Source organism: Wolffia australiana, chloroplast (assembly GCF_029677425.1).
Source record: "Wolffia australiana chloroplast, complete genome".
Lineage (NCBI taxonomy): Eukaryota > Viridiplantae > Streptophyta > Magnoliopsida > Alismatales > Araceae > Wolffia > Wolffia australiana.
In genome coordinates this window covers 30,993-57,830 of record NC_015899.1, presented here as the reverse complement: position 1 = coordinate 57,830, position 26,838 = coordinate 30,993, and the positions used below count along the sequence as shown (strand labels likewise).

Below are 26,838 nucleotides of genomic sequence, written 5' to 3'. Positions count from 1 at the left end.
ATTTCTAAGCAATACCAATCCTTAAATTAATTAAAAAGCAATGGGCAAAGAATTATTATGGAGATCATCAAATACCCATCTTGACAAGAAATTATCTATATGTTAAGATGTTTATCACAAGGGCTATAGCTCAGTTGGTAGAGCAACTCGTTTACACGTGCGCCAATGTTTTTTCAAAGGAGTCAATCAAGTAATCAAATAATTGATCTTATTGATAAAGTAATGTCTTACTCCATGGATTCAAGAGAACAAGAGAACAATAGCCTGACATAACAACTATTTGGTCAGTCCGATTCGAGTGTGAATTCTGATGCCAAATAAAGCCCATCATTGATTTGAGAATTGATAAGGTGAATACCCAGTCTATTCAATGTTAGGTATAACGAGTATAAGGGCCTTAAAAACCTCTTTTCGTCCTATGAACTTTAAGGTGTAAGAAGTCTCATATTTGACTCTTAGAGCGGAACGATAGAGACTCCATTAAACTTTCACTTAGTTGGATCTAGGCCATAACCCTAAACAGACCTACGTCAAAGTAATCCTTCTTTGAAACACTTTGGTATTGCTCTTAGATCATGATTCGACTAATGATAATGAATCAGAGCAAGTGGAGCCATCTGATTATCTTCCTGTTTTTGTTGAAGAAAAAACATGGTGGACTAACTGATCCTTTTATCAGTTAATGAAAGAGCCCAATGCAATAAAAAAATGCATGTTGGGTCTTTGAAACAGTTCGAATCATTTTGATAATAAAAAGTTTGAGCTGTTTTACCGAGAAGGTCTACGGTTCAAGTCCGTATAGCCCTATACCTTATATTGAATATTTACATATTCTTTTTTCCTAATCTTATTACTACTAGTTTTTTACTAGTTAGTTGGTGAGTCCCTAGACCTAGAAGTATTACCTTCTCATAACATCGAGTCATATGTACAAGAAAATGCAAACCCAAATTTTATTTATTTGACTTCAATTGATACAATTAATAGTTCTATTTATTTTATAAAATCTCTGATCCGCTAAAAAATTCATTCTTTTTTTTTGTTAATCGTCGAATGAAATGAGATAAAACCATTTTATATTATAGTACCTTCATCAAAGAGTTTGGTTTGTGATAGTCTTTTTTTGACTTTGGTATGTATCCCTAATCCCTTTGTTTTTAAGTTAACTCAAAATCGTCACATGATCTCGGTTAAAAACGACAAACCTACTCAAACAAATCTAAGCCTCTTCGATTTCTATGAATTCAGTTGGTTTCGATATTTCATTTCTCAAATCTTTCGATTTTGCTAATATGTTATTATTTTCTATTACTATTAGAAAGTATCTTATGTCAAATTTCTGAGTCCACTTATTAGTCCACTCTACTAGACTTATATGGGTTTGCCTCAAAACAAACTTACTTTATTTATCTTGTAGTAAAAATTAAGATTCGCCTTACTAATATGAATAGGGGTTAATCTGACTAAGTGATATTCCTGTAAAAAAAAGAAGTCGGTTCATTACAAATGACCTTTTTTTTTTACTTTAGTATTACTATTCAAAATATTTTTGCATTATAACTCTACAAAACACCTTTCTTTTTATTTTTTGTTATAAAGTCGGTGGGGACAGTCGAGATCCAACTAATGTTTTTTATATGGAAAAAAATTCTAGTTTGGTTCCTAGCCCTTAAAGAGATTTAATTAACAAAATTAAGAATTATCTCCATTTTACAAAAATTATCTCCATTTTACAGATAAGAATTCTAGTATTTTATAAAAGAATAGAAATTTAGGATAGGTCACAAAGAGATAATATAATTATTGCATGTATTCCTTTTTGTATATAGTTGTATTGACTCAATAGCCACATTCTATACCTGACTTTTTTTAGAAATAAATAGATTAGAAATTCCTCTTTTGTTAATGCCTATATGTTATATCACTAAGGCTAAGAATAATAGAATCCTTATTTGACTTAAGTTAAACTGTTCTGGACGAATTGACAATTAATTCTAATTCGAATCGACTAATTCAGTCTATTCCACATTAATTAATAGGAGTGCATCTATGTTTCTGCTTTACGAATATGATATTTTCTGGGCATTTCTCATAATATCAAGTGTTATTCCTATCTTGGCATTTCTTGTTTCTGGAGTTTTAGCTCCCCTTAGTGAAGGACCGGAGAAGCTATCTAGTTATGAATCGGGTATAGAACCTATAGGGGATGCTTGGGTACAATTCCGAATTCGCTATTATATGTTTGCTTTAGTTTTTGTTGTTTTTGATGTTGAAACCGTCTTTCTTTATCCGTGGGCAATGAGTTTTGATGTATTAGGTGTATCCGTATTTATAGAAGCTTTAATTTTTGTGCTTATCCTAATTGTTGGTTTAGTTTATGCATGGCGAAAAGGAGCATTGGAATGGTCTTAGCTCATGAATATTCAAATAATAAAAAAGAGTCTATTGAGACAGTTATGAATTTGATTGAGTTGCCGTCACTTGACCAAACAATACCCAATTCAGTTATTTCAACTACCTTGAATGATCTTTCAAATTGGTCAAGACTCTCGAGTTTATGGCCACTTTTATATGGTACCAGTTGTTGTTTTATTGAATTTGCTGCATTAATAGGCTCGCGATTTGACTTTGATCGTTATGGATTAGTACCAAGATCAAGTCCTAGGCAAGCGGACCTAATTTTAACAGCCGGCACAGTAACAATGAAAATGGCTCCTTCTTTAGTCAGATTATATGAACAAATGCCTGAACCTAAATATGTCATTGCCATGGGGGCCTGTACTATTACGGGAGGGATGTTTAGTACCGATTCTTATAGTACCGTTCGGGGAGTCGATAAGTTAATTCCAGTTGATGTCTATTTGCCGGGTTGCCCGCCTAAACCAGAGGCAGTTATAGATGCAATAACGAAACTTCGTAAGAAGATATCTCGAGAAATCTATGAAGATAGAATTGGTTATCAACAAGAAAATCGATGTTTTACTACCAATCATAAATTTAATGTTCAACGCAGTATTCATACTGGAAATTACAATCAAGAATTGCTTTATCAATCATCATCTACTTCAGAAATAACTTCTGAAGAATTATTTAGATCCAAAAGTTCAATATCTTCACAAAAAAGAGTCAATTGAGCAGGTTATTTTTGTTAAGGAGAATCATAAAAAGCTTCAATCTGTATAAATTTCATTGTCAATATGAAAGACTTCTATAAATCCAAATGTGGGAGAGATCAAGAAGATGCAGAGTCATTTATCTGCTTGGCTAGTCAAGTATGAGCTTGTTCATAGATCCTTGGGCTTTGATTATCAAGGAATAGAGACTTTACAAATAAAACCCGAAGATTGGGATTCCATTGCTGTCATTTTATATGTGTATGGTTACAATTACTTACGTTCTCAGTGTGCTTATGATGTCGCACCAGGTGGATTTTTAGCTAGTGTATATCATCTTACGAGAATACAGTATGGGGTTGATCAACCGGAGGAAGTATGTATAAAAGTTTTTGTCCCAAGGGAAAATCCTATAGTCCCATCTGTTTTCTGGGTTTGGAGGAGTGCAGATTTTCAAGAACGTGAATCCTATGATATGTTAGGAATTTCTTATGATAATCATCCACGCCTTAAACGTATTTTGATGCCTGAAAGTTGGATAGGTTGGCCTTTACGTAAGGACTATATTACTCCCAATTTCTATGAAATACAAGATGCTCATTAAATGATAAGAAACTTATGTCACTTAGATGATACAACTTCATATTTCAAGTCAAAGAATACTTTTACTTTAAGGTCTGTTCCCTATAAAACAGAGTTACTTGATTCTAATTCGTATTCTGCATCAGTTAAAAAGAGTTAATTTATATTATTCCTAACCCCATTTAAAATGCTCTTCGTTTTTTGATAAGGAGACACAATAGAATGAATGAAAAGGGTTCTGTACTATGAACTTTGTACCGCGCATATCACATAGATAAATCCCATAAAATAAAGTAAAGTAAAACAAGTAAGAATAAATTAAAAATACATCGAAAAAGAAAAAATTCACTAATCAAAAAAGAATCAGATTTAATTTGTACTGTCTATAAAAAGGATAATTAATTTGATCTCTTTTTATCTTTCAACCCCTATAAGTTAGGGGTGCTATTTTGACTTTTTTGATTTATATATTACTTAAAATATAGATAAAGTTAGTGAACTTTTTTCTTGGAATTATTATGCATTTTTGTTATTTTTATTCATTAATAAATTTCTTTTATTAGTAATATAATTAGATCTAATAATATTAATCTAAGTACATAATAATAATAGAATTAGAAAATATAAGAAATATAATGGTAAAAAATGAAAAACGAAACTTTTTGAATCAATGAGATCAGTCATAATTTAAAGACAAAAAAGTGAGTATAATGGAATTTTTAACCCCACACCCACAGCACTTATCTTAAAGTCATCAAATCCTCCTCTTTATCTAACTATAAGCTATAAGGATGAATAAGTACGTATCAAGTTCTATTAATGTACTCAGACCTTTCTTTCTTGCTGAATTTGTATTCTATTCTTCCGAGAATTAATTAGTTGTCAGGAACCAGGTTTGAACTGGTGACACGAGGATTTTCAGTCCTCTGCTCTACCAACTGAGCTATCCCGACTATACTATTTGACATGCATCACCTTATCTTACTCCATCTAGTACTTCTGTTTGTGTTCATTAAAATAACAGGACAAAAAAAAATAATAGGCGTTTAAAACTTTTTTGACTTTTTTGGTCTTAACGTAAATAGGAATTTCAAGATTGATATTATAAGTGAAAGGATAACCTAACACTAGAAATTGTTACTAGTGAATAAGTCACTTCACTATTCTCGACTATTTGTCCATATATCTTCATTTGTACGTATACAAAAACCCTTGGTCTAAACATAAAGTGCTCGGATCTTTTAGTGAAGGAGTAGAGTAAATGTAAAATACAGTCAATTTTGAGTCACCGATGAAAAAGAGGAAAAAAACTTAGGAAGTCAAATCGTTTTTTTGGGGATAGAGGGACTTGAACCCTCACGATTTCTAAAGTCGACGGATTTTCCTCTTACTATAAATTTCATTGTTGTCAGTAGTGACATGTAGAATGGGACTCTCTCTTTATTCTCGTCCAATTTATTTTATTGTCAAAATAAGAATAAATCAGATTCTGGAGTGAATGATTTGATTACTGAATATTCCACTATTACTTTAAATTGGAATGAATTCAGAATAACTTTTAAATCTGAAATTAAAAAATTTTTTATTTTAATTTATCTATTTATAGATATATTAAATATTTAAATTAATATTCTGGATTCGGGTCCTGATTAATCAGTTGAAATATCAGTATATATACGTGTGTGTTTGGTATAGAGGGTTAGCCTTTCTTAGATAGAAAGAATAATTCCAGATACCAACGTAATGCAATCAACTCCATTTGTTAGAACATCTTCCATTGAGTCTCTGCACCTATCCTTTTTCTCAAAACAAGGATTTGGCTCAGGATTGCCCATTTTTAATTCCAGGGTTTCTCTGAGTTTGGAAGTTACCACTTAGTAGGTTTCCATACCAAGGCTCAATGCAATTAAGTCCGTAGCGTCTACCTATTTCGCCATATCCCCTTTCTTTTTATTTCAGACTGGAATTCCATTGTCATCCCTTCCACTTCTTTTATTTCTATTTTAGAAATCCAAATGTGGAGTTAATTAAATTAGCTACTGATTTCTATAGTATAGCGAAAAAGTATTTACGGCTCTTTTTTGATCTATTCTCTCGTTTTAACCTTATCAAATGATCCATATCCCAATCGAAATTGATTCTATCATTGATATATCTGCAATTCAATAGTGATAAGATATATCCCTAGATCTATGTCTCTACCCACTTGATTTTTACATCGGTACATGGAATACTGCAACGGTCGATATTTAATCTTCTCTGTTTTGTCCTATTTACTTACTTTACAAATGAAACCAGAAAACTATGATCTGGATTGTATCTTTATCCTTATCTTAGACTAGATCTGCTATATGCCGAATAAAAGAGATGGGACTAAAGAAAAGACTATATATAATAAGACCCTAGTATAACTCTAATTGTTCTAATTTAATTTCATTTTTTTTTTTTTTAAAATTATATATATATTAGTTCCTTCCATTACTAATTTAACTAATTTATTCAAAAAATTTATTAGTACTTTTTAATATAGTCAAATTGGATTTTAGTAAGTTTTGGTATTGTTATATAAAACTTATATTCTTATAATATATAAGGTCTAATAGAGTTCTTATAGAATTAAGTAGATTAGCTAATAAATAGTCTAGTTATAATAGTTAAGTTAACTTATTTGTTTTTTTTTTGTAATTAACTATAATATAGTTAAGTAATATATTTTTTTTTATGCTAATCAATGTTTAAGATAAGAATAAATACACAACTATATACTATTACATTAGACAAAAAGGACTCTAATACTAGACTAGAGAGATATATATAATATAGGCTATATATAAGATAATAATAGACAAAAAATATAACATACAAAGAAAAGACTATACAATAATTCTGAAATGAAGAGAAGATAAGAAGAAAATAAACTGAATTGTAAATAGTCAAGATACTCATAATTTGCGTGCTATAAGTTAGTTTGGTTATGTGAGCCCGCTTAGCTCAGAGGTTAGAGCTTCGCATTTGTAATGCGATGGTCATCGGTTCGACTCCGATAGCTGGCTTTTTCCCTATTATCTGATTTTTTGATGATTGATGATACCCTCTTGACATCAAAAAAAGTCAAAAGACTGCTCTTTTTTTCCTTTCGTGAAATGTTGAGTTGCTCATTTATTATATTATGCGACATTAACTTCCACCTATGAATCAAAAATTGGAGTAATTAGATTTCTATCCAACAACTCTAGAAAGAACACCCATCATAAAACGTAGTCTTAATCTCGTATCTATATCTCTATACATGTATCTCAATATATATGGATATCTATCTATAACTATAAAATCTAAATAAACTATAATAGAAAATATCTAATTCTAATAAAACATGTAAAAAAATGCGTATATATAGATACAATTCCATTTCGTTCTTGTTTCTAATACTTACGTAGATTTTTCTTTGCTTTGTTTATGCTTTAGTTCAGCCTTAATTTAGATTTTTTTCTATGAAATTTCAATAAAATAATAACATAAAGGAGTTTTTATGTCTCGTTACCGAGGACCTCGTTTCAAAAAAATACGCCGTCTGGGGGCTTTACCAGGACTAACTAGTAAAAGGCCTAAATCCGGAAGTGATCTTAAAAACCAATTGCGTTCCGGTAAAAGATCACAATATCGTATTCGTTTAGAAGAAAAACAAAAATTGCGCTTTCATTATGGTTTGACAGAGCGCCAATTACTTAGATATGTGCATATCGCTGGAAAAGCCAAAGGATCAACAGGACAGGTTTTACTACAACTACTTGAGATGCGTTTGGATAACATCCTTTTTCGATTGGGCATGGCTTCGACTATTCCTGCAGCCAGACAATTAGTTAACCATAGACATGTTTTAGTTAATGGTCGTATAGTAGATATACCAAGTTATCGTTGCAAACCCCAGGATATTATTTCAACAAAGGATAATCAAAGATCAAAAGCTCTGATTCAAAATAATATTTCTTCATCCCCCCATGAGGAAGTACCAAAACATTTGACTCTTGATTCAATCGAGAATAAAGGATTAGTAAACCAAATAATAGATAGTAAGTGGCTCGGTTTGAAAATAAATGAGCTCTTAGTTGTAGAATATTATTCTCGTCAGACTTAAACAAACAAAAATCACAAGGAAAGGCTTGGATAATTTTGTCCCCTTTTCGGAGAGAGAAAAATAGCTAAGGGAAATCCAAGTTTAAGCTAAGGTCTTTTTGATCTAGATTTTTCCTAATTCTGTATTACAAGAATCAGGAGTAAAATTTTCATTCCTTTTTCGCGTTTTTTGGTATTTTTATACTACAGTAATTGGGAATAGAAAATATCATCTTTCATCTCAAATAAAGGTAGAAATCTAATAGAGGAGAAATAAAGGTATAAATCATTATTTAATAAATTGTGTTAAGTAGCCGTGGTAAATTAAGTGAAGGTAGAGAAAAGGAAAGAGAGGGATTCGAACCCTCGGTAAACAAAAGCCTACATAGCAGTTCCAATGCTACGCCTTCAACCACTCGGCCATCTCTCCTACATAACATAATCTTATTATTGACCACAAACCGACTGAATAGCGAGTAATTCCTATTTTTGCAGTATAGGTATAGCCAATCCATTCTAATGATGGAAATAGAAAAACTTTTCTCTCCAAAAGACAATTTCTATTTTATTTCTACAAATAGAACATGGCCATATGAATTGATACACTACCCTGTTAAAGTGACATTCTAGATAGGGTCTATATATGTATTCATTTGTATGTATCTATGTGTATATTGATAGGTATATACAGGATCTAGTATATCTATTTGTTAGTTAAATATATAGTAAACTAAATCAAATACTAAATAAAGTGGTAATAACTTTTAATGAATGAATTGATTCATGGTTAAATCCCGCCATGATGCATTTTCTCAAGATTTTAACTAAATAAGGGATCAAATGGTATAGTTTATTTGTTGGTAGCTTGGAGGATTACAAGCATGACTATTGCTTTCCAATTGGTTGTTTTTGCATTAATTGCGACTTCATCAGTCTTATTGATTAGTGTACCTGTTGTATTTGCTTCTTCTGATGGTTGGTCAAGTAACAAAAATATTTTATTTTCTGCTGCTTCATTATGGATTGGATTAGTTTTTTTGGTAGCTATCCTCAATTTTCTCATCTCTTGAACTTTTTCTCCGGCATTTCTTCCATCCAAAACACAGCTACTTCTAATAAAATTCCTCTTTTAAGATAGATTTGAATTAAAGTTTGAAAACAAAAAGAAAGATATTTCTTTTGGTAAGACGAAAAATATTTTCTTATTATATATATATATATTAGACTGAATAATCCCAATGACTTAACCTCGACTAAATCAATTGACTGAAGTATCGGTATTTTAGACTATGGTTCTATTGTAAAAAATGCTTTTCGAGTCAACCCCTGATGTCTCAATGGCAACTCCTCTAATTATCTACCCCATGGATCTATTACAAATGGATGAATTCTTCCGTAAGTTTTTCTATTTCGACTTTATAGTGTATTAGACACATTATAAAAACAAACAGGTGAATAGAGAATATTTCTTTTTTTCTCTTTTCTTTGAATCATGATGAAATAAAACTTCTTAACTTAAGTTCTCAGAATCTGGAGTGGAGGAATATAAAGCTCTTGATTCTTTAAATTAAAAACTTAGTTAAATTAAACGGGTCATACATAGTTCTATTCATTGAGATACTGCCAAATTTAGATGAAATTACAATTATAGTAAATCTTATCTCGCCCGACAAAGGGCACAATTTGAGTGTAAAGTCTAGTCTATCTTTTTAGAATTAGTCTGTTTTTATGTTATTTCGTACTGTACAATTCACTTGTTTGTTAGATCATTTGCCTTAAGGTAAATGAGAAGAATTGTAGAATGGGTTGCTAATTATGCCTAGATCTCGGATAAATGGAAATTTTATTGATAAGACCTTTTCAATTGTAGCCAATATCTTATTACGAGTAATTCCGACAACTTCAGGAGAAAAAGAAGCATTTACCTATTACAGAGATGGTGCGATTTGATTTTTTTTTTTAGCTATCAGTCTTACTAGAAAGAGACATTTCTGGGGTTCAAGATAGAAAGAAAATATTTTATGTAAATAAACCTACCCTTCGTGAAGGTGAAGTTAATCTTGGAGAGAAAACAATGCCTTCTGTCGTGTATCCTCGATTGATGCGGCCTCAGATGCTTGAATCGTTGATTTGAGTATTGAGCGAAAGGTTATACCTATAGATATTGCAATGGCAGGCAGGTCAATTCTAGTTTACATTACATTAGTAGTATGAATGGGTGGCATAGGGGAAGAAGCACTACACTTAGAAATCAACAACGCGAAAACTTTGTTATAAATGACCCCTTTTACTTACTTATCGGTATCGGGACTAATCAAAAAAATGGTTGGGACAACAAACATCCATCTCGTTTGTATTTTGGATACCCATATAACCATCGAAGATCGTTGAAGTGACTAATTCCTGAAAATGGGGCGTTAGGGACAAAGAAATTGTTGGAGTTACCTTTTCTATCTAACTAACACTTATATGATTGTTGGTAATATAAAAACCTCTTGCAGGAAGGATGGCTAGAGATTTCTTGTAAAAATACCAGTCCCTATCAGTTCATAAAAAAGGATATTTTGATTTATAGATCCCACGGATTATTCCTTTTAAGAGTATGCACAGAAAGGAGGAGCCGTATGAGGTGAAAATCTCACGTACGGTTCTGGAACGGGGATTCTTTGAATAGAATGACAACCGTAACGGATGTCGGCTCAATCTGAAGGAAATTATGCGGAAGCTTTACAAAATTATTATGAAGCTATGCGACCAGAAATTGATCCTTATGATCGAAGTTATATACTCTATAATATAGGCCTTATACACACAAGTAATGGGGAGCATACAAAAGCTTTGGAATATTATTTTCGGGCACTAGAACGCAATCCATTCTTACCACAAGCATTTAATAATATGGCCGTGATCTGTCATTACGTGCGACTATCTCCACTATAGAAAGAAAGAAAAAAGGATCAAATCGGCTAGTAAATCAAAGAGAAATACTAGAAAAAGAAATAGGCTTTCTACATAGGCATCGTTGAAAGCAACGATTTTTATAAGCTGTAGCAAAGAAAGAGATTTCAGGGGAACAAAATAAATACCAACATAATATGAAGCCTATATACTCTTTCTATGGATAAAGGATCCAATTGATAAAAGAAGCACCGTAAAGATCCATTAGCAAGGTTCTCAGTTAATAAAATAAAAACTGCTTATTTATCTTACATGATGAGATAACATGATGAGATAAAAAATTAGGAATCAACTTATGTAATAGAGTTGATCCACTAAGGTATTGAGCAGCGGTGTAGCATCAGATCCCAAAGATAGTAAGTCTTTTTTCTTATATATACTCTAGAAGAAATAGAAGAAAGTCTTTTTCCAAAATTCTATATAAATTTCATCTATGAAACCGAGATAGTTACCTTTCAGAAAAATATAACGATATGGGAAATACCATACCTAACCTATATTTCATTCTTCTGAAGGTGGGAGAAAAGATAAAACTAATTTAATGATTTAAATTAGAGTTTGAAACTTATGTCAGTAATTTCTTCTGTTTACCCCCCCCCAAAAAAAAAAAAAAAAAAAAAGGGATAAATTTATCAGAAATTTCATTCAGTTAAGTTAGATAGGGTAGAGTAAGATGCAACGTCCGTCTAAATAACTGATTGCTGAGCCGTATGAGGTAGGAAACTCTCAAGTACGGTTCTAAGGAAAGGAATTGATTTACCTATTCCGACCGTGGAGAACAGGCCATTCGACAGGGTGATTCTGAAATTGCAGAGGCTTGGTCCGATCAAGCTGCTGAGTATTGGAAACAAGCTATAGCGCTTACTCCAGGTAATTATATTGAAGCACAAAATTGGTTGAAGATAACGAGACGGTTCGAATAATACCACTCTCCCTTTTTAATTCATCACAATAGGTTTGTTGCGTCCTGCAAATGGTTATTAAATAAATAAAATCAAATAACAGTATTCTCGCCCTGATAAAGATCCAATCAAGAAATTTCATTATATCCCTTCCTTTTGTAACAAAAAAATTATATTGAGTTTTTTATCGTGTCATATATATAGGGTAGCAAGAAGGATGTAGGAATCGAGTAGAGTAGAGACTATAGCTAAAAAGAGACTAGAGACTTTTAGTCATTTTTAAAGTTAACTAAATCTATAAATAGAGATAAAGACAAGATATTGGAATGATCCTGATGGTATTAATTATCAATGAGGTTATGTTTTGATTTCTAATTAAAGTAGTTCTAATTAGAGTAGAGTAATTAAACTATTTCATTTCTTATATGCATCCACTTGGATGCATATGACACTTACCTATTTATATAGGATAGGAATGCGCGAGATTATAAAAAAAAGCGTTTTTTCGTGAGACCTGGAAAGTGGTTAAAGATTTAAAAAGGTCCGTTGAGCACCTAATCGCTATGTCATAATAGATCCGAACACTTGCCCCGAATTGACTTCAATATCATAATTGCTCTAGTGAATAACTAAAAAAATAAATAGATAGATGGTAAGTAAGAAAAAGGGAACTAATCATAAATATCTATCTCTCAGAGGTTCACTAAAAACTTGACTGTTGGCAGGTCTCTTTGTATGTGTTGTCCGGAAAGAGGAGGACTCAATGATTATTAGTTCGCCGGAACCAGAAGTTAAAATTTTGGTGGATAGGAATCCCGTAAAAACGTCTTTTGAGCAATGGGCCAAACCCGGCCATTTCTCAAGAACAATAGCCAAGGGCCCTGAAACTACCACTTGGATCTGGAACCTACATGCTGATGCTCACGATTTTGATAGTCATACCAATGATTTGGAGGAGATCTCTCGAAAAGTATTTAGTGCTCATTTCGGTCAACTCTCCATTATCTTTCTTTGGCTGAGTGGCATGTACTTCCATGGCGCTCGTTTTTCTAATTATGAAGCATGGCTAAGTGATCCAACTCACATTGCACCTAGTGCCCAGGTGGTTTGGCCAATAGTGGGTCAAGAAATATTAAATGGTGATGTGGGCGGCGGTTTCCGAGGAATACAAATAACCTCTGGGTTTTTTCAGCTTTGGCGCGCATCTGGAATAACTAGTGAATTACAACTATATTGTACTGCAATTGGTGCATTGGTCTTTTCAGCATTAATGCTTTTTGCGGGTTGGTTCCATTATCACAAAGCTGCCCCAAAACTGGCTTGGTTCCAAGATGTAGAATCTATGTTGAATCACCACTTAGCGGGGTTACTAGGACTTGGTTCTCTCTCTTGGGCGGGACACCAAATTCATGTATCTTTGCCGATTAACCAATTTCTTAATGCTGGAGTAGATCCTAAGGAGATACCACTTCCTCATGAATTTATCTTGAATCGGGATCTTTTGGCTCAGCTTTATCCTAGTTTTGCTGAGGGAGCAACTCCATTTTTTACCTTGAATTGGTCAAAATACTCAGATTTTCTGAGTTTTCGTGGAGGATTAGATCCAGTAACAGGAGGTCTATGGCTGAGCGATATTGCACACCATCATTTAGCCATTGCTATTCTTTTCCTGATAGCTGGTCATATGTATAGGACCAACTGGGGTATTGGTCATGGCTTGAAAGACATTTTAGAGGCTCATAAAGGTCCATTTACCGGTCAGGGCCATAAAGGTCTTTATGAAATCCTAACAACGTCATGGCATGCTCAATTAGCTATTAACCTGGCTATGTTAGGCTCTTTAACCATTATTGTAGCTCACCACATGTACGCCATGCCCCCTTATCCATACCTAGCTACTGACTATGGTACACAACTTTCATTGTTCACACATCATATGTGGATTGGTGGATTTCTCATAGTTGGAGCTGCTGCACATGCAGCCATTTTTATGGTAAGAGACTACGATCCAACTACTCGATACAACGATCTATTAGATCGTGTCCTTAGACACCGTGATGCAATCATATCACATCTGAACTGGGTCTGTATATTTCTAGGTTTTCACAGTTTCGGCTTGTATATTCATAATGATACCATGAGTGCTTTAGGGCGTCCTCAAGATATGTTTTCAGATACCGCTATACAATTACAACCCATCTTTGCACAATGGATACAAAATACCCATGCTTTAGCACCTGGTACAACCGCTCCTGGTGCAACAGCAAGTACGAGCTTAACTTGGGGGGGAGGTGACTTAGTAGCAGTAGGCGGAAAAGTAGCTTTATTACCTATTCCGTTAGGTACCGCAGACTTTTTGGTTCATCACATTCATGCATTTACGATCCATGTGACTGTATTGATACTACTAAAAGGTGTTCTATTTGCTCGTAGCTCCCGTTTAATACCTGATAAAGCAAATCTTGGTTTTCGTTTCCCTTGTGATGGTCCTGGAAGAGGGGGTACATGTCAAGTATCCGCATGGGATCATGTTTTCTTAGGTCTATTCTGGATGTACAATTCGATTTCGATAGTCATTTTCCATTTCAGTTGGAAAATGCAATCGGATGTTTGGGGCACTGTAAGTGATCAAGGGGTCGTAACTCATATCACAGGCGGAAACTTTGCACAGAGTTCCACTACTATTAATGGCTGGCTTCGAGACTTTTTATGGGCACAGGCAGTTCAAGTAATTCAGTCTTATGGTTCTTCATTATCTGCATATGGTCTTTTCTTCTTAGGTGCTCATTTTGTATGGGCTTTCAGCTTAATGTTTCTATTCAGTGGTCGTGGTTATTGGCAAGAACTTATTGAATCTATTGTTTGGGCACATAACAAATTAAAAGTTGCTCCTGCTACTCAGCCTAGAGCCTTGAGTATTATACAAGGACGTGCTGTAGGAGTAACCCATTACCTTCTGGGTGGAATTGCCACAACATGGGCATTCTTCTTAGCAAGAATTATTTCAGTAGGATAATGGCTAGGAGGATTTGAAAGGCATTATGGCAGTAAGATTTCCAAGGTTTAGCCAAGGTTTAGCTCAGGACCCCACTACTCGTCGTATTTGGTTTGGTATTGCTACCGCGCATGACTTCGAGAGTCATGATGATATTACTGAGGAACGTCTTTATCAGAACATTTTTGCTTCTCACTTTGGTCAGTTAGCAATAATCTTTCTGTGGACGTCCGGAAATTTGTTTCACGTAGCTTGGCAAGGAAACTTTGAGTTATGGGGAAAGGACCCTTTACATGTAAGACCCATTGCTCATGCAATTTGGGATCCTCATTTTGGTCAACCGGCTGTAGAAGCCTTTACTAGAGGAGGTGCTCTCGGCCCAGTTAACATTGCTTATTCTGGTGTTTATCAGTGGTGGTATACAATCGGATTACGCACCAACGAGGATCTTTATACTGGAGCTCTTTTTCTATTATTTCTTTCTGCTATCTCTTTAATAGCAGGTTGGTTACACCTACAACCTAAATGGAAACCAAGTGTTTCGTGGTTCAAAAATGCCGAATCTCGTCTTAATCATCATTTGTCAGGACTTTTCGGAGTAAGTTCCTTGGCTTGGGCAGGACATTTAGTTCATGTAGCAATTCCTGCATCGAGGGGGCAATATGTCAGATGGAATAATTTCTTAGATGTATTACCATATCCGCAAGGGTTGGGCCCACTTTTTACAGGTCAATGGAATCTTTATGCCCAAAACCCGGATTCTAGTAGTCATTTATTTGGTACCTCCGAAGGAGCGGGAACGGCTATTTTAACTCTTCTTGGTGGATTCCATCCACAAACCCAAAGTTTATGGCTAACTGATATGGCTCATCATCATTTAGCTATTGCATTTATTTTTCTGATTGCTGGGCATATGTATAGAACTAACTTTGGGATTGGGCATAGTATAAAAGATCTTTTAGAAGCGCATAACCCACCGGGAGGTCGATTAGGACGTGGTCATAAAGGTCTTTATGACACAATCAATAATTCCCTTCATTTTCAATTAGGTCTTGCTCTAGCTTCTTTAGGTGTTATTACTTCTTTAGTAGCTCAACACATGTACGCCTTACCTGCTTATGCATTTATAGCCCAAGACTTTACTACTCAAGCTGCGTTATATACTCATCACCAATACATCGCAGGGTTCATCATGACAGGAGCATTTGCTCATGGAGCTATATTCTTCATTAGAGATTATAATCCGGAACAGAATGAAGATAATGTATTGGCAAGAATGTTAGCCCATAAAGAAGCGATCATATCTCATTTAAGTTGGGCCAGCTTGTTTTTAGGATTCCATACTTTAGGCCTTTATGTTCATAACGACGTGATGCTTGCCTTTGGTACTCCGGAAAAACAAATCTTAATTGAACCTATATTTGCCCAATGGATACAATCCGCTCATGGTAAGACTTCATATGGTTTTGATGTACTCTTATCTTCAACGACTGGCCCCGCATTTAATGCCGGTAAAAGCATATGGTTACCTGGCTGGTTGAATGCTGTTAATGAGAGTAGTAATTCACTCTTCTTAACGATAGGTCCTGGAGATTTCTTGGTTCATCATGCTATTGCTCTAGGTTTGCATACAACTACCTTGATTTTAGTAAAAGGTGCTTTAGATGCACGTGGTTCTAAATTAATGCCGGATAAAAAGGATTTCGGTTATAGTTTTCCTTGCGACGGCCCGGGACGAGGTGGTACTTGTGATATTTCGGCTTGGGACGCTTTTTATTTGGCAGTTTTCTGGATGTTAAATACCATTGGATGGGTTACTTTTTATTGGCATTGGAAACACATTACACTATGGCAAGGTAATGTTTCACAATTTAATGAATCCTCCACTTATTTGATGGGATGGTTAAGAGATTATCTATGGTTAAACTCTTCACAACTTATCAACGGATATAACCCTTTTGGTATGAATAGTTTATCGGTTTGGGCCTGGATGTTCTTATTTGGACATCTTGTCTGGGCTACTGGCTTTATGTTTTTAATTTCCTGGCGCGGTTATTGGCAGGAATTAATTGAAACTTTAGCATGGGCTCATGAGCGCACACCTTTAGCAAATTTGATTCGATGGAGAGATAAACCAGTGGCCCTTTCTATTGTCCAAGCAAGATTGGTCGGATTGGCCCATTTTTCTGTAGGTTATATATTCACTTATGCGGCTTTCTTGATTGCCTCTACATCAGGAAAATTTGGTTAATTTAGTTATTCGTTTTATGTCCTGTATTGTATCGTCAAGAATTTCATTCCTTTTATTTTGATGAATAAGGGGAAGCCCCCTTATTATATTTCTACATCTAAGATCCGAACTATATTTTTGATAATAAAATAATAGGAACTGAAAATTATGGCAAGAAAAAGTTTGATTCAGAGGGAGAGCAAGAGACAGAAATTGGAGCAGAAATATCATTTGATTCGTCAATCCTTAAAAAAAGAAATAAGCCAAATTCCGTCGTTGAGTGAAAAATGGGAAATTCATGGAAAATTGCAATCCCTACCACGTAATAGTGCACCCACACGGCTTCATCGACGTTGTTTTTTGACGGGACGACCTAGGGGTAACTATCGACACTTTGGACTATCCGGACACATACTTCGAGAAATGGTTAATACATGTTTGTTACCGGGCGCTACAAGGTCTAGTTGGTAAGGATAAAAATACCGTTCACTTTTGTTTTTATAAATCTCTATGATCCATGATCATGGAGTGGCCCCTCTTTACCATTCTGTATAAATGGACTATTCTAATTATATAGATATGGTAAAGGGGCGTATATTCTTTTTGTCCACTTAGTTCTTCAACGCGGAGTAGAGCAGTTTGGTAGCTCGCAAGGCTCATAACCTTGAGGTCACGGGTTCAAATCCTGTCTCCGCAACATTGTTTTTTGATCAAATCAAAATAGATAAAAGAAATATACATATCTAGATAATCTCACTATTTTCTTATTTTAGGTGTGGTATTATTCTAGTATCTAGTTCTTAATAAGCTTTTTGTTTTTGGATGGTAGGTTTTGTTTTTCGATTGGCGGGTAGATAAAGAAACAGAATCATCTAACGACGACACTCTGTAGTAACTAGACTAAATTAGTAATCATAGTAAATGACTTCCCCATGGGCGGATAGCGGGAATCGAACCCGCGACTTCTCCTTGGCAAGGAGAAATTTTACCATTAAACCATATCCGCTTTTTTGATACGCACACATATTTCCACACATATTAACATATATAATATATCAAATATGCGTTTGGATCATATTTGTGCAGGACCTGATACTATTTCTTCTTCTTCTTTCAGGAAGATTCCAATTCCAAAAACCGATGATACAATAAAATAAGTAATCAAAAAATGATATCAACGATTGATTGAAAATAAAACAAAAGAAATATCTTTCTTTTTGTTTTCAAACTTTAATTCAAATCTTTCTCAAAAGAAGAATTTTATTAGAAGTAGCTGTGTTTTGGATGGAAGAAATGCCGGAGAAAAAGTTCAAGAGATGAGAGAATTGAGGATAGCTACCAAAAAAACTAATCCAATCCATAAGGAAGTAGCAAAAAATACAATATTTTTGTTACTTGACCAACCATCAAAAGAAGCAAATACACAGGTACACTAATCAGTAAGACTGATGAAGTCGCATTAAGGCAAAAACAGCCATTGGAAAGCAATAGTCATGCTGGTAATCCTCCAGCTACCAACAAATAAACATACCATTTGATCCCTTATTTAGTTAAAATTTTGAGAAAATGCATCAGGCGGGATTTAACCATGAATCATTCATTCATTAAAAGTTATACCACTTTATTTAGTATTTGATTTAGTTTACTATATATTTAACTAACAATAGATTACAGATCCTGTATATACCTATATATACACATAGATCTACAATGAATACTATTGACCCTATCTGAAGTCACTTTAACAGGGTAGTGTATCATTTCAATGGCCTGTTCTATTTGTAGAAATAAAATAGAAATGGTCTTTTGGAGAGATGGCCGAGTGGTTTGATAGCTCCGGTCTGAAAACCGGTATAGTTCTAAGAACATCGAGGGTTCGAATCCCTCTCTCTCCTTTTTCTTGTTGAATCTTTTTTTATTGGCCTAATATACTGTCATAAATTGTTCTTGCTCGGCTATCCTACGTCTAGCCGAGCCAGAACAAAAAAAGATATATAAATCAAAAAATATCAATTCAATTAATTAAGAGGGGTCATGAATAGAACAGGTTCCAATTCACGATCGATTCCCTTTTCAAATCCTGCTGCAGCTGCACGGGCTCTTCCCGCATGCCACAAATGACCCACAAAAAAGAAGAAGCCTAGAACAAAATGAGAAGTAGCTAACCAACTTCTAGGAGATACATAATTGACTGCATTGATTTCGGTAGCTACGCCACCCACGGAATTTAAAGAACCTAGAGGAGCGTGAGTCATATATTCCGCTGAACGGCGTTCTTGCCAAGGTTGTATGTCTTTTTTCAGCCTGCTCAAGTCCAACCCATTTGGACCTCTTAGAGGTTCTAACCAAGGAGCTCGTAGATCCCAAAAACGCATGGTTTCCCCTCCAAAAATGATCTCTCCAGTTGGGGAACGCATTAGATATTTACCTAAACCAGTAGGTCCTTGAGCGGAGCCCACATTAGCCCCAAGGCGTTGGTCTCTAACTAGAAAAGTAAAAGCTTGAGCTTGAGAAGCTTCTGGTCCGGTTGGACCATAAAATTCACTAGGGTAAGCAGTATTATTGAACCAGACAAAACAACAAGCTATAAAACCAAATACAGATAAAGCAGCTAAACTATAAGACAAGTAAGCCTCTCCAGACCAGACAAATGCGCGGCGAGCCCACGCAAAAGGCTTGGTTAAGATATGCCAAATTCCACCAAGTATACAAGTGAAACCTAACCATACATGTCCGCCAATTATATCTTCTAAATCGTCCACACTAACAATCCAACCTTCTCCTCCAAAAGGAGATTTTAGTAAATAACCAAATATAACACTTGGGCTAAGGGTCAAGTTGGTAATTTTTCTTACATCTCCCCCTCCTGGAGCCCAGGTATCATATACACCACCAAAATAAACAGCTTTGAATACTAAAAGAAAAGCACCTAGACCTAACAAAATTAAGTGAATACCTAAAATTGTGGTCATTTTATTTCTATCTTTCCATACATAACCAAAGAATGGAAAAGATTCTTCAAGAGTTTCAGGTCCCAGAAGCGCATGATAAATGCCGCCAAAGCCTAAGACTGCAGAGGAAATTAAGTGAAGTACTCCAGACACAAAGTATGGAAAAGTATCTATAACTTCTCCTCCCGGACCTACCCCCCAACCTAAAGTAGCTAGATGGGGAAGTAAAATCAATCCTTGTTCATACATCGGCTTTTCCGGTACGAAATGAGCCACTTCAAATAGGTTCATTGCTCCGGCCCAAAATACAATTAATCCGGCATGGGCTACGTGAGCTCCAAGTAGTTTACCGGACAAATTGATAAGTCTGGCATTACCGGCCCACCAAGCAAAACCGGTGGTTTCTTGGTCACGACCTGCTAAAGCTAAAGTTCCATTAAAGAGCGTTTCCACGTGGTAGAACCTCCTCAGGGAATATAAGATTTTCATGAGGCTGATCCTGAGCCGCCATCCAAGCACGAATACCTTCATTTAATAGAATATTTTTGGTGTAGAAAGTCTCAAATTCAGGATCTTCTGCTGCACGGATTTCTTGGGAAACGAAGTCATAGGCACGTAGGTTCAGAGCCAGACCGACTACTCCAAGAGCACTCATCCATAAACCAGTTACTGGTACAAATAACATAAAGAAATGTAACCAACGTTTGTTGGAAAAAGCAACCCCAAAGATTTGGGACCAGAAGCGGTTAGCAGTTACCATTGAATAAGTCTCTTCAGCCTGAGTTGGGTTAAAAGCACGGAATGTATTTGCACCGTCACCGTCTTCGAATAAAGTATTTTCTACAGTAGCACCATGAATAGCGCATAGCAAAGCAGCGCCTAATACTCCAGCAACTCCCATCATATGAAATGGATTCAACGTCCAATTATGAAACCCTTGGAAGAAAAGGATGAATCTAAAGATTGCTGCTACACCAAAACTAGGTGCAAAGAACCAACCAGACTGACCCAGTGGATAAATCAAGAATACAGAAACAAAAACTGCAATTGGACCGGAAAAAGCGATTGCGTTATAAGGTCGCAATTGAACAGATCGAGCAAGTTCAAATTGACGTAACATGAAACCTATTAGCCCAAAAGCCCCATGAAGAGCAACAAAAGTCCACAGACCACCCAATTGACACCAACGAGTAAAATCTCCTTGAGCTTCTGGTCCCCACAGAAGCAATAAAGAGTGAGCTAAACTATTCGCAGGAGTAGAAACTGCAGCAGTTAAAAAATTGCAACCTTCCAAATAGGAACTCGCCAATCCATGGGTATACCATGAAGTGACAAAAGTTGTACCTGTGAACCAACCGCCTACGGCGAAATAGGCACAAGGAAATAGCAATAGGCCGGACCAACCCACAAAAACGAAACGGTCCCTACGTAACCAGTCATCCATAATATCAAATAAATCATTTTCTTCTTTGGTAAATCTACCAAGGGCTATAGTCATAGTGATCCTCCTATTTAACTACTTCAACCATTTTCGAACACCTCATCTCATTTTATTTCCAGGGTATATCATATTTCGATTTTATATAGACGATACCAAGAATCGCCCAATACCCCTTCGAATGGGTTTCGAAGATACAAACTCTTCCTTTAGTAGACTACTAATAGTAGACTACAAATTAGTAGACTACAAACCGACCTAGGTAAATCCATCAGTTAGTTTGATTTGATTAGTCTTTACTATTACTTTTTTTTCTTAAAAACAACAATTTTGAACTGAACCCCGAATTGTCCTCTAACTCGAATGCAGAGTACTTTTTTAGCGGGCCTAACCAAGAAAAAAAGAAACTTCGAATATGTATCTTTTGACTTTACCTTTACTCGTTAGATCAAAAAATATCGTATTGTAGTTTTTTTTTCTCCTAAATCTAAATTAAATTTGAAATACTAAACTCAATATTAAATAAAGGTAAACTAGAAATGAAAACCCCCTTATTGTATTTGTTCTCTATTGACTTGGCTCAAAAAAAATATCTTATTTTGTAATCAAAGAAAGAGATTGAAAAATTTATTAGTGAAATAAAGTTTTCTTTTTGGGGAAAAGGAATAGCAAATTATTCCTATGGAGCATCCAGTAAAAAGAAGATGAAAACGGGAGATATCGACAAATTCTTGGATGGTTAAAGTTAAAAAAAAAAGTCAAAAAAAAAGAGTCCGCTTTTAGAATTTCATCTCTATAGAATTTGAATATCAGAATAGCCAATATAGTCATGATTCAACGTGTCAGGTCCACTTATTTTTTTTTGTTACTTTAACTATGGCTTTGATTGGGAGACTGTAGAGATTAGGAAGACTTTGGTTTGGTGATTAATATCTAATAGATCAGAGATCTAGAATAGCAATGTCCTAGGGTTAGGACGAAAAATAGATCTAAAAAAGCAAAGGAAGTCTGGTAACAATTATTAGATCAATAGAGGATCGACTCCTCCTCCCCTAAAAGGTTTAAAGATTTTTTATTATCTAAAATATAGTGAACAACTTTATAACTAGGTTTTAATCATAACTAGAACTATTCATGATAAAAGGTGTTTTATGTTTCTAATATGGTTATCTTTTTCACAAATATCAACAAGATCCATCTATTATACTCTCCCCTAAAAAATGAAGATTCAAATTTGGGTCAAAAAAAAAGCCCCTTATCGGATTTGAACCGATGACTTACGCCTTACCATGGCGTTACTCTACCACTGAGTTAAAAGGGCTTAAAACTCACTAAATTCTCAATTTTCCATTATGAGTCTACCGCGGGTATATATGTCCATATATTACATCTACATATAGATGTATAGGAACTTATGCAGGAACAAGAAATTATATAGATTTAAAACTAAAGGGTTGAAGTCCTAAGTCAAGTCTAGCAGAAAGTTCGTCAAAAACCTTACCAATAAACTAAAGTGAATTGTTTCAATGTTACTTTAGCTATTGTATTTGATCTATTGTCTTTGCTTTTGAGGGATCATGAGAACAATATTGAATTAATTCCTACATATACAAATCTTACAGAGATGTATGAGATCAAATCGTATTTTATTTAAAGAAATCTATTAGGGTAAATTAAATTCAATAACTAAAATTTCTATACTTTTGATCTTCGATCAATCACTACTTCAACTAATTTGATATACTACTTTTTTTATTTGTTAATCTACTAATATTTTTGAATATTTTTTCTTTTTTTTTTTATTTAATATATTAATTAAATTCTATAATATTAGATAAATATATTAATATATAAATAATAGAATATATTATAGAAACATATTAATACATATGATTTTAAGACATATTTCTTTAATAGAAAAAACATATATCTTACTTAATATTTATCTATTCTGAATTTTTATATTCATGTAAGGACTTTTATATTAATTAAAAGTTGAATATTATAATTGAGTTTAATATTAAATTAAAAGAAAAGAAATTTATAATTCATTTTTTTATTATGACTTTTACTAAACTTATCTAGCTTATTAGCTAGCTTAATATAAACTTAATTTAATATCGTCTAGTTCATTAAAGAGAATAGGTAGGGAACTTTCCTATTATCTTTTCCTATTATATTTAGTCTAACTAAATAAATAATGAATATTGAACCGAACCTAATTAGATTATATAAGGAAAGAATTCTCAAATAATAAAATCTCAAATTTGACCTATTAAATAAGTCTACACTATTGTATTATATAGTATATATGACTATATTATATGAGTATAATAAATAGATCATAGCGGATGACACATTTATGACCTCCTACCTAGAGGGTCGGTCGGGAATCATCAAAGTTGAAAAGCTCTTTATAATCAGACCAGTACTTACATTTTTACAATTACTAGGTCCTTTTTGTATATTTTTCCATTTTTTTAGATTCTATTTATTGTATTGACAATTCCAAAAAACTGATCATATTATGATCATAGTATGATGGTGGTCGGGCGGATATGCCCCTATCGTCTAGCGGTTCAGGACATCTCTCTTTCAAGGAGGCAGCGGGGATTCGAATTCCCCTAGGGGTAGGGTACTGGGAAAGTAAGTTCATCGTGGCTTAGTAATAATTGAGAAGCCCATATCCATATCAATTATCTATTATATATGTATATGATATGGATTCTTCCTGGGTCGATGCCCGAGTGGTTAATGGGGACGGACTGTAAATTCGTTGGCAATTGTCTACGCTGGTTCAAATCCAGCTCGGCCCAAAAGTTTGCCTTTCCGCTTTCTTTTGAGTATGACATCACCTTTTTCTAGAAATACCTGATATGTATGTAAGAATAAATAAAAGTCTAATTTGTGTTCTTTTTTATCATTATTATATTAAAAATAACTAATAAATATTAAAGCAATAGTAATTATTACAGGTTACTATTTAACCAGTGTTATGATTACTATATGAATCACTAGATATAGTATAGGCTATATCTAGTCTAGCTGGATATCCCTATAGCATTCGTGTTTATGTTATAATACAGCAAATAGAGTGTTCTTAGGAAACCCTAAGAATAGACAGAATAGACATACTGTCCAGCCTGCTGGGATTGTAGTTCAATTGGTCAGAGCACCGCCCTGTCAAGGCGGAAGCTGCGGGTTCGAGCCCCGTCAGTCCCGAACTAAGATCCGACGACCCGATAAATCTTTGAATTTCTGTCTGTATTGTTCCCGACGCACAAGGATAAAACGGGGAGCAACATATAATTCTAGGTAGGCATCTTTCTCTCTTTTTTTGTTTTAATGTTCGATTTAGTATCACACAAATAGAACAATTTATACTTACTAGCCATTAACAATTTCAGAACAAGGAGACATATCTATGTGGATTGGGACAATTGAATTGGTGGTATCACTCTATTTATTAGTTTGATGGATACTCTAAAGGAAAGGTCTGACATGACGTTTTCGATTGCTCTTAATCCATGAAATATATTAGAGTATTAATATTTTTAGTAGGATAGGAGTACACATATAAGGAGTCTATATATGGTATTTATTGCATGATACCTAATGATCTTACCAAAATCAGCTTGACAGAGAATTTTTCATCTACAAAAAAATGATATATATTAAGTTATAATTAGTAGTTTATTATTATTAAATAAGTTATTAGTATTATATTAATTGTATTATATTAATGACTTTTTTTCTTGCACTTCTACTGTTTGTTTGGATGGCCAATGGAATACCGGTCGGTCATATGATATCTCATGAGCTAATTAATGGGAGAAATCTAACAAAAAAAAATGAAGGGGACCTTTTTTTATAGTCTAGTCTAAAAAAGAAAGAGTGAAAACATAAACTCAATGAATTCGTTAGAGAATCAGGAATCCCTTTTTTTACTTGGTATGGATAAAAGATCTTCCTATGTTATACTAGTCTATTCAATTCTCGATGATGAATCTCTTTGATAGATTAGATATTGTTATTCATACACGGATTTCATTTAGTATCATTAGGATACAATTAATCCAAATTAGATTATAGCAGTCAAATTTATTACCTCTATGGGATTAGATCCCGAGTTATTGCGAAGAAAAAAACAATAAGATTATGGAAGTAAATATTCTCGCATTTATTGCTACTGCACTGTTCATTCTAGTTCCTACTGCTTTTTTACTTATCATCTACGTGAAAACAGTGAGCCAAAATGATTAAGTTAACTGAGACTTTGATTTCTTATCCGTCATTAAAGAAAGGGATTTAAACTCCAAGTCTTAAATGGAATGATTGGACTGGAATCGACACTAGTGGAGATAGTATGGTAGAAAGAACTAAATGATATAATATAAATCTTTCTACCACACTATCGTGTGTTCTATTGTAGCATCTCTATATTTAGAGACTATATATTTGTAGACAGATATGGGCTTGACAACGGAGATCAATCTCCAATACGTCTGTACACAGACTTTTTAATTAGGGAAATAAATATATAAATTCAACTAAACTCAAATTTCGAGTTATTTCGTATTTTCGTCGCTTTTGAATTTTGACCAATCAAAAATAAATCATAATTTAAGGTCCAGAGATTTTTCTAGCTCTCTTTTAATTTATACTGAGTATCCCGAGATAGATGAAAACTGTTCAATTAAAAAAAAAAAAAATGGGGGCTAGTTTTCTATAAAACATATAAAAAAAATGAAATAAAGAACTCGAATCATTCTTCTTTTTTTAGCGTTATAAAGAAGTCATTCATCAATCTAGAAACTGATAATCGATGCCACCTTGTATGATCACTTCTTTATATCTGTAAAAGAGGAGTCAATTGGCCCATTTTGTTAAGTCATACTTAAACATGACATTACATCAGATTTGAGATTTGTTGATAAAGCCTAAATAAAGAAAATTTCTGGAATTTTTAAATGTTAAATTATAAAACGTAAATATAGAATAGAATTTATAAAGTACTAAATAATAATTAAATATCATAATGAACTAAGAATTATTTTTATTTTCTAGATAATATAAGAAACTAAATATGAAATAAAAAAAGATTAAATATACCTATGATATACCTATTTGATAAAATACAAAAGTAGGTAGTAATTGATGTAACCTCTCTAACGTCCGAAACTTTTTTGACTATCAATCCCCCTGGAATTAGTTAGAGTCGCGAACTTATAAAAAGTTAGTAGTATTTTAGTTTTCTTTTAGAAAGAAGATAAGAAAAAAAAACGAATAAGTTTATTAAATGGAATTATCATACAAATTTTAAATGTTAAATTATGAGACGTAGATCGCTCAACACAAAAAGTTTTATCCCTGGTGGCTGTGTTCACTACTACAAGCTTGAGTAGAAAGTATGTATTAAAATAGTAATAACAGAACAAATTTATCTCAGAAGAGTAAAAGTAAACAAAGAAGAAATCACATAAAGCAAAAAAGAACGTTGGCTTGGTTCTTAGTTATTATAATAGCCGTAAGAACCTGTTCAACAAATCAAAAAAT

At 33.9% G+C, this 26,838-nt stretch overlaps 12 protein-coding genes, 12 non-coding genes and 1 pseudogene across 24 annotated transcripts, besides 1 other annotated feature; 17 read left to right on the top strand and 8 right to left on the bottom strand. All coding sequences in view use genetic code 11, as the record gives it.

Annotated features, from left to right (window-relative positions):
• Positions 1-26,838: part of a sequence feature (large single copy region (LSC)) that runs on past both edges of the window.
• trnV-UAC lies at positions 120-807 on the top strand. Its single transcript has 2 exons — positions 120-157; positions 771-807. It is a non-coding gene; the product is annotated as a tRNA-Val (tRNA).
• ndhC (NADH-plastoquinone oxidoreductase subunit 3) lies at positions 2,050-2,412 on the top strand. The gene has a single exon. It carries the CDS (start codon positions 2,050-2,052, stop codon positions 2,410-2,412), a length of 363 nt encoding a protein of 120 aa, YP_004769952.1.
• On the top strand, positions 2,403-3,134 carry ndhK (NADH-plastoquinone oxidoreductase subunit K). The gene has a single exon. It carries the CDS (start codon positions 2,403-2,405, stop codon positions 3,132-3,134), a length of 732 nt encoding a protein of 243 aa, YP_004769951.1.
• Positions 3,241-3,717, top strand: ndhJ (NADH-plastoquinone oxidoreductase subunit J). Its single transcript has one exon. It carries the CDS (start codon positions 3,241-3,243, stop codon positions 3,715-3,717), a length of 477 nt encoding a protein of 158 aa, YP_004769950.1.
• trnF-GAA lies at positions 4,576-4,646 on the bottom strand. The gene has a single exon. It is a non-coding gene; the product is annotated as a tRNA-Phe (tRNA).
• trnL-UAA lies at positions 5,029-5,638 on the bottom strand. Its single transcript has 2 exons — positions 5,602-5,638; positions 5,029-5,078 (listed from the first exon to the last, which is right to left on the bottom strand). It is a non-coding gene; the product is annotated as a tRNA-Leu (tRNA).
• On the top strand, positions 6,676-6,748 carry trnT-UGU. The gene has a single exon. It is a non-coding gene; the product is annotated as a tRNA-Thr (tRNA).
• rps4 (ribosomal protein S4) lies at positions 7,225-7,830 on the top strand. Its single transcript has one exon. The coding sequence runs from the start codon at positions 7,225-7,227 to the stop codon at positions 7,828-7,830; it is 606 nt and encodes a 201-aa protein (YP_004769949.1).
• trnS-GGA lies at positions 8,153-8,238 on the bottom strand. The gene has a single exon. It is a non-coding gene; the product is annotated as a tRNA-Ser (tRNA).
• Positions 8,690-8,878, top strand: psbZ. The gene has a single exon. It carries the CDS (start codon positions 8,690-8,692, stop codon positions 8,876-8,878), a length of 189 nt encoding a protein of 62 aa, YP_004769948.1.
• Positions 9,624-11,689, top strand: ycf3 (hypothetical chloroplast RF34). Its single transcript has 3 exons — positions 9,624-9,749; positions 10,500-10,727; positions 11,537-11,689. Exons 1-3 carry the CDS (start codon positions 9,624-9,626, stop codon positions 11,687-11,689), a joined length of 507 nt encoding a protein of 168 aa, YP_004769947.1.
• On the top strand, positions 12,432-14,684 carry psaA (photosystem I P700 apoprotein A1). Its single transcript has one exon. It carries the CDS (start codon positions 12,432-12,434, stop codon positions 14,682-14,684), a length of 2,253 nt encoding a protein of 750 aa, YP_004769946.1.
• Positions 14,710-16,914, top strand: psaB (photosystem I P700 apoprotein A2). Its single transcript has one exon. The coding sequence runs from the start codon at positions 14,710-14,712 to the stop codon at positions 16,912-16,914; it is 2,205 nt and encodes a 734-aa protein (YP_004769945.1).
• On the top strand, positions 17,062-17,364 carry rps14 (ribosomal protein S14). The gene has a single exon. The coding sequence runs from the start codon at positions 17,062-17,064 to the stop codon at positions 17,362-17,364; it is 303 nt and encodes a 100-aa protein (YP_004769944.1).
• On the top strand, positions 17,517-17,590 carry trnfM-CAU. The gene has a single exon. It is a non-coding gene; the product is annotated as a tRNA-Met (tRNA).
• Positions 17,829-17,899, bottom strand: trnG-UCC. Its single transcript has one exon. It is a non-coding gene; the product is annotated as a tRNA-Gly (tRNA).
• psbZ lies at positions 18,203-18,388 on the bottom strand (annotated as a pseudogene).
• On the top strand, positions 18,703-18,788 carry trnS-UGA. Its single transcript has one exon. It is a non-coding gene; the product is annotated as a tRNA-Ser (tRNA).
• Positions 18,912-20,333, bottom strand: psbC (photosystem II CP43 chlorophyll apoprotein). Its single transcript has one exon. It carries the CDS (start codon positions 20,331-20,333, stop codon positions 18,912-18,914), a length of 1,422 nt encoding a protein of 473 aa, YP_004769943.1.
• On the bottom strand, positions 20,281-21,342 carry psbD (photosystem II protein D2). The gene has a single exon. The coding sequence runs from the start codon at positions 21,340-21,342 to the stop codon at positions 20,281-20,283; it is 1,062 nt and encodes a 353-aa protein (YP_004769942.1).
• Positions 22,532-22,603, bottom strand: trnT-GGU. The gene has a single exon. It is a non-coding gene; the product is annotated as a tRNA-Thr (tRNA).
• Positions 23,843-23,915, top strand: trnE-UUC. The gene has a single exon. It is a non-coding gene; the product is annotated as a tRNA-Glu (tRNA).
• trnY-GUA lies at positions 24,016-24,098 on the top strand. Its single transcript has one exon. It is a non-coding gene; the product is annotated as a tRNA-Tyr (tRNA).
• trnD-GUC lies at positions 24,431-24,504 on the top strand. Its single transcript has one exon. It is a non-coding gene; the product is annotated as a tRNA-Asp (tRNA).
• Positions 25,441-25,545, top strand: psbM (photosystem II protein M). The gene has a single exon. The coding sequence runs from the start codon at positions 25,441-25,443 to the stop codon at positions 25,543-25,545; it is 105 nt and encodes a 34-aa protein (YP_004769941.1).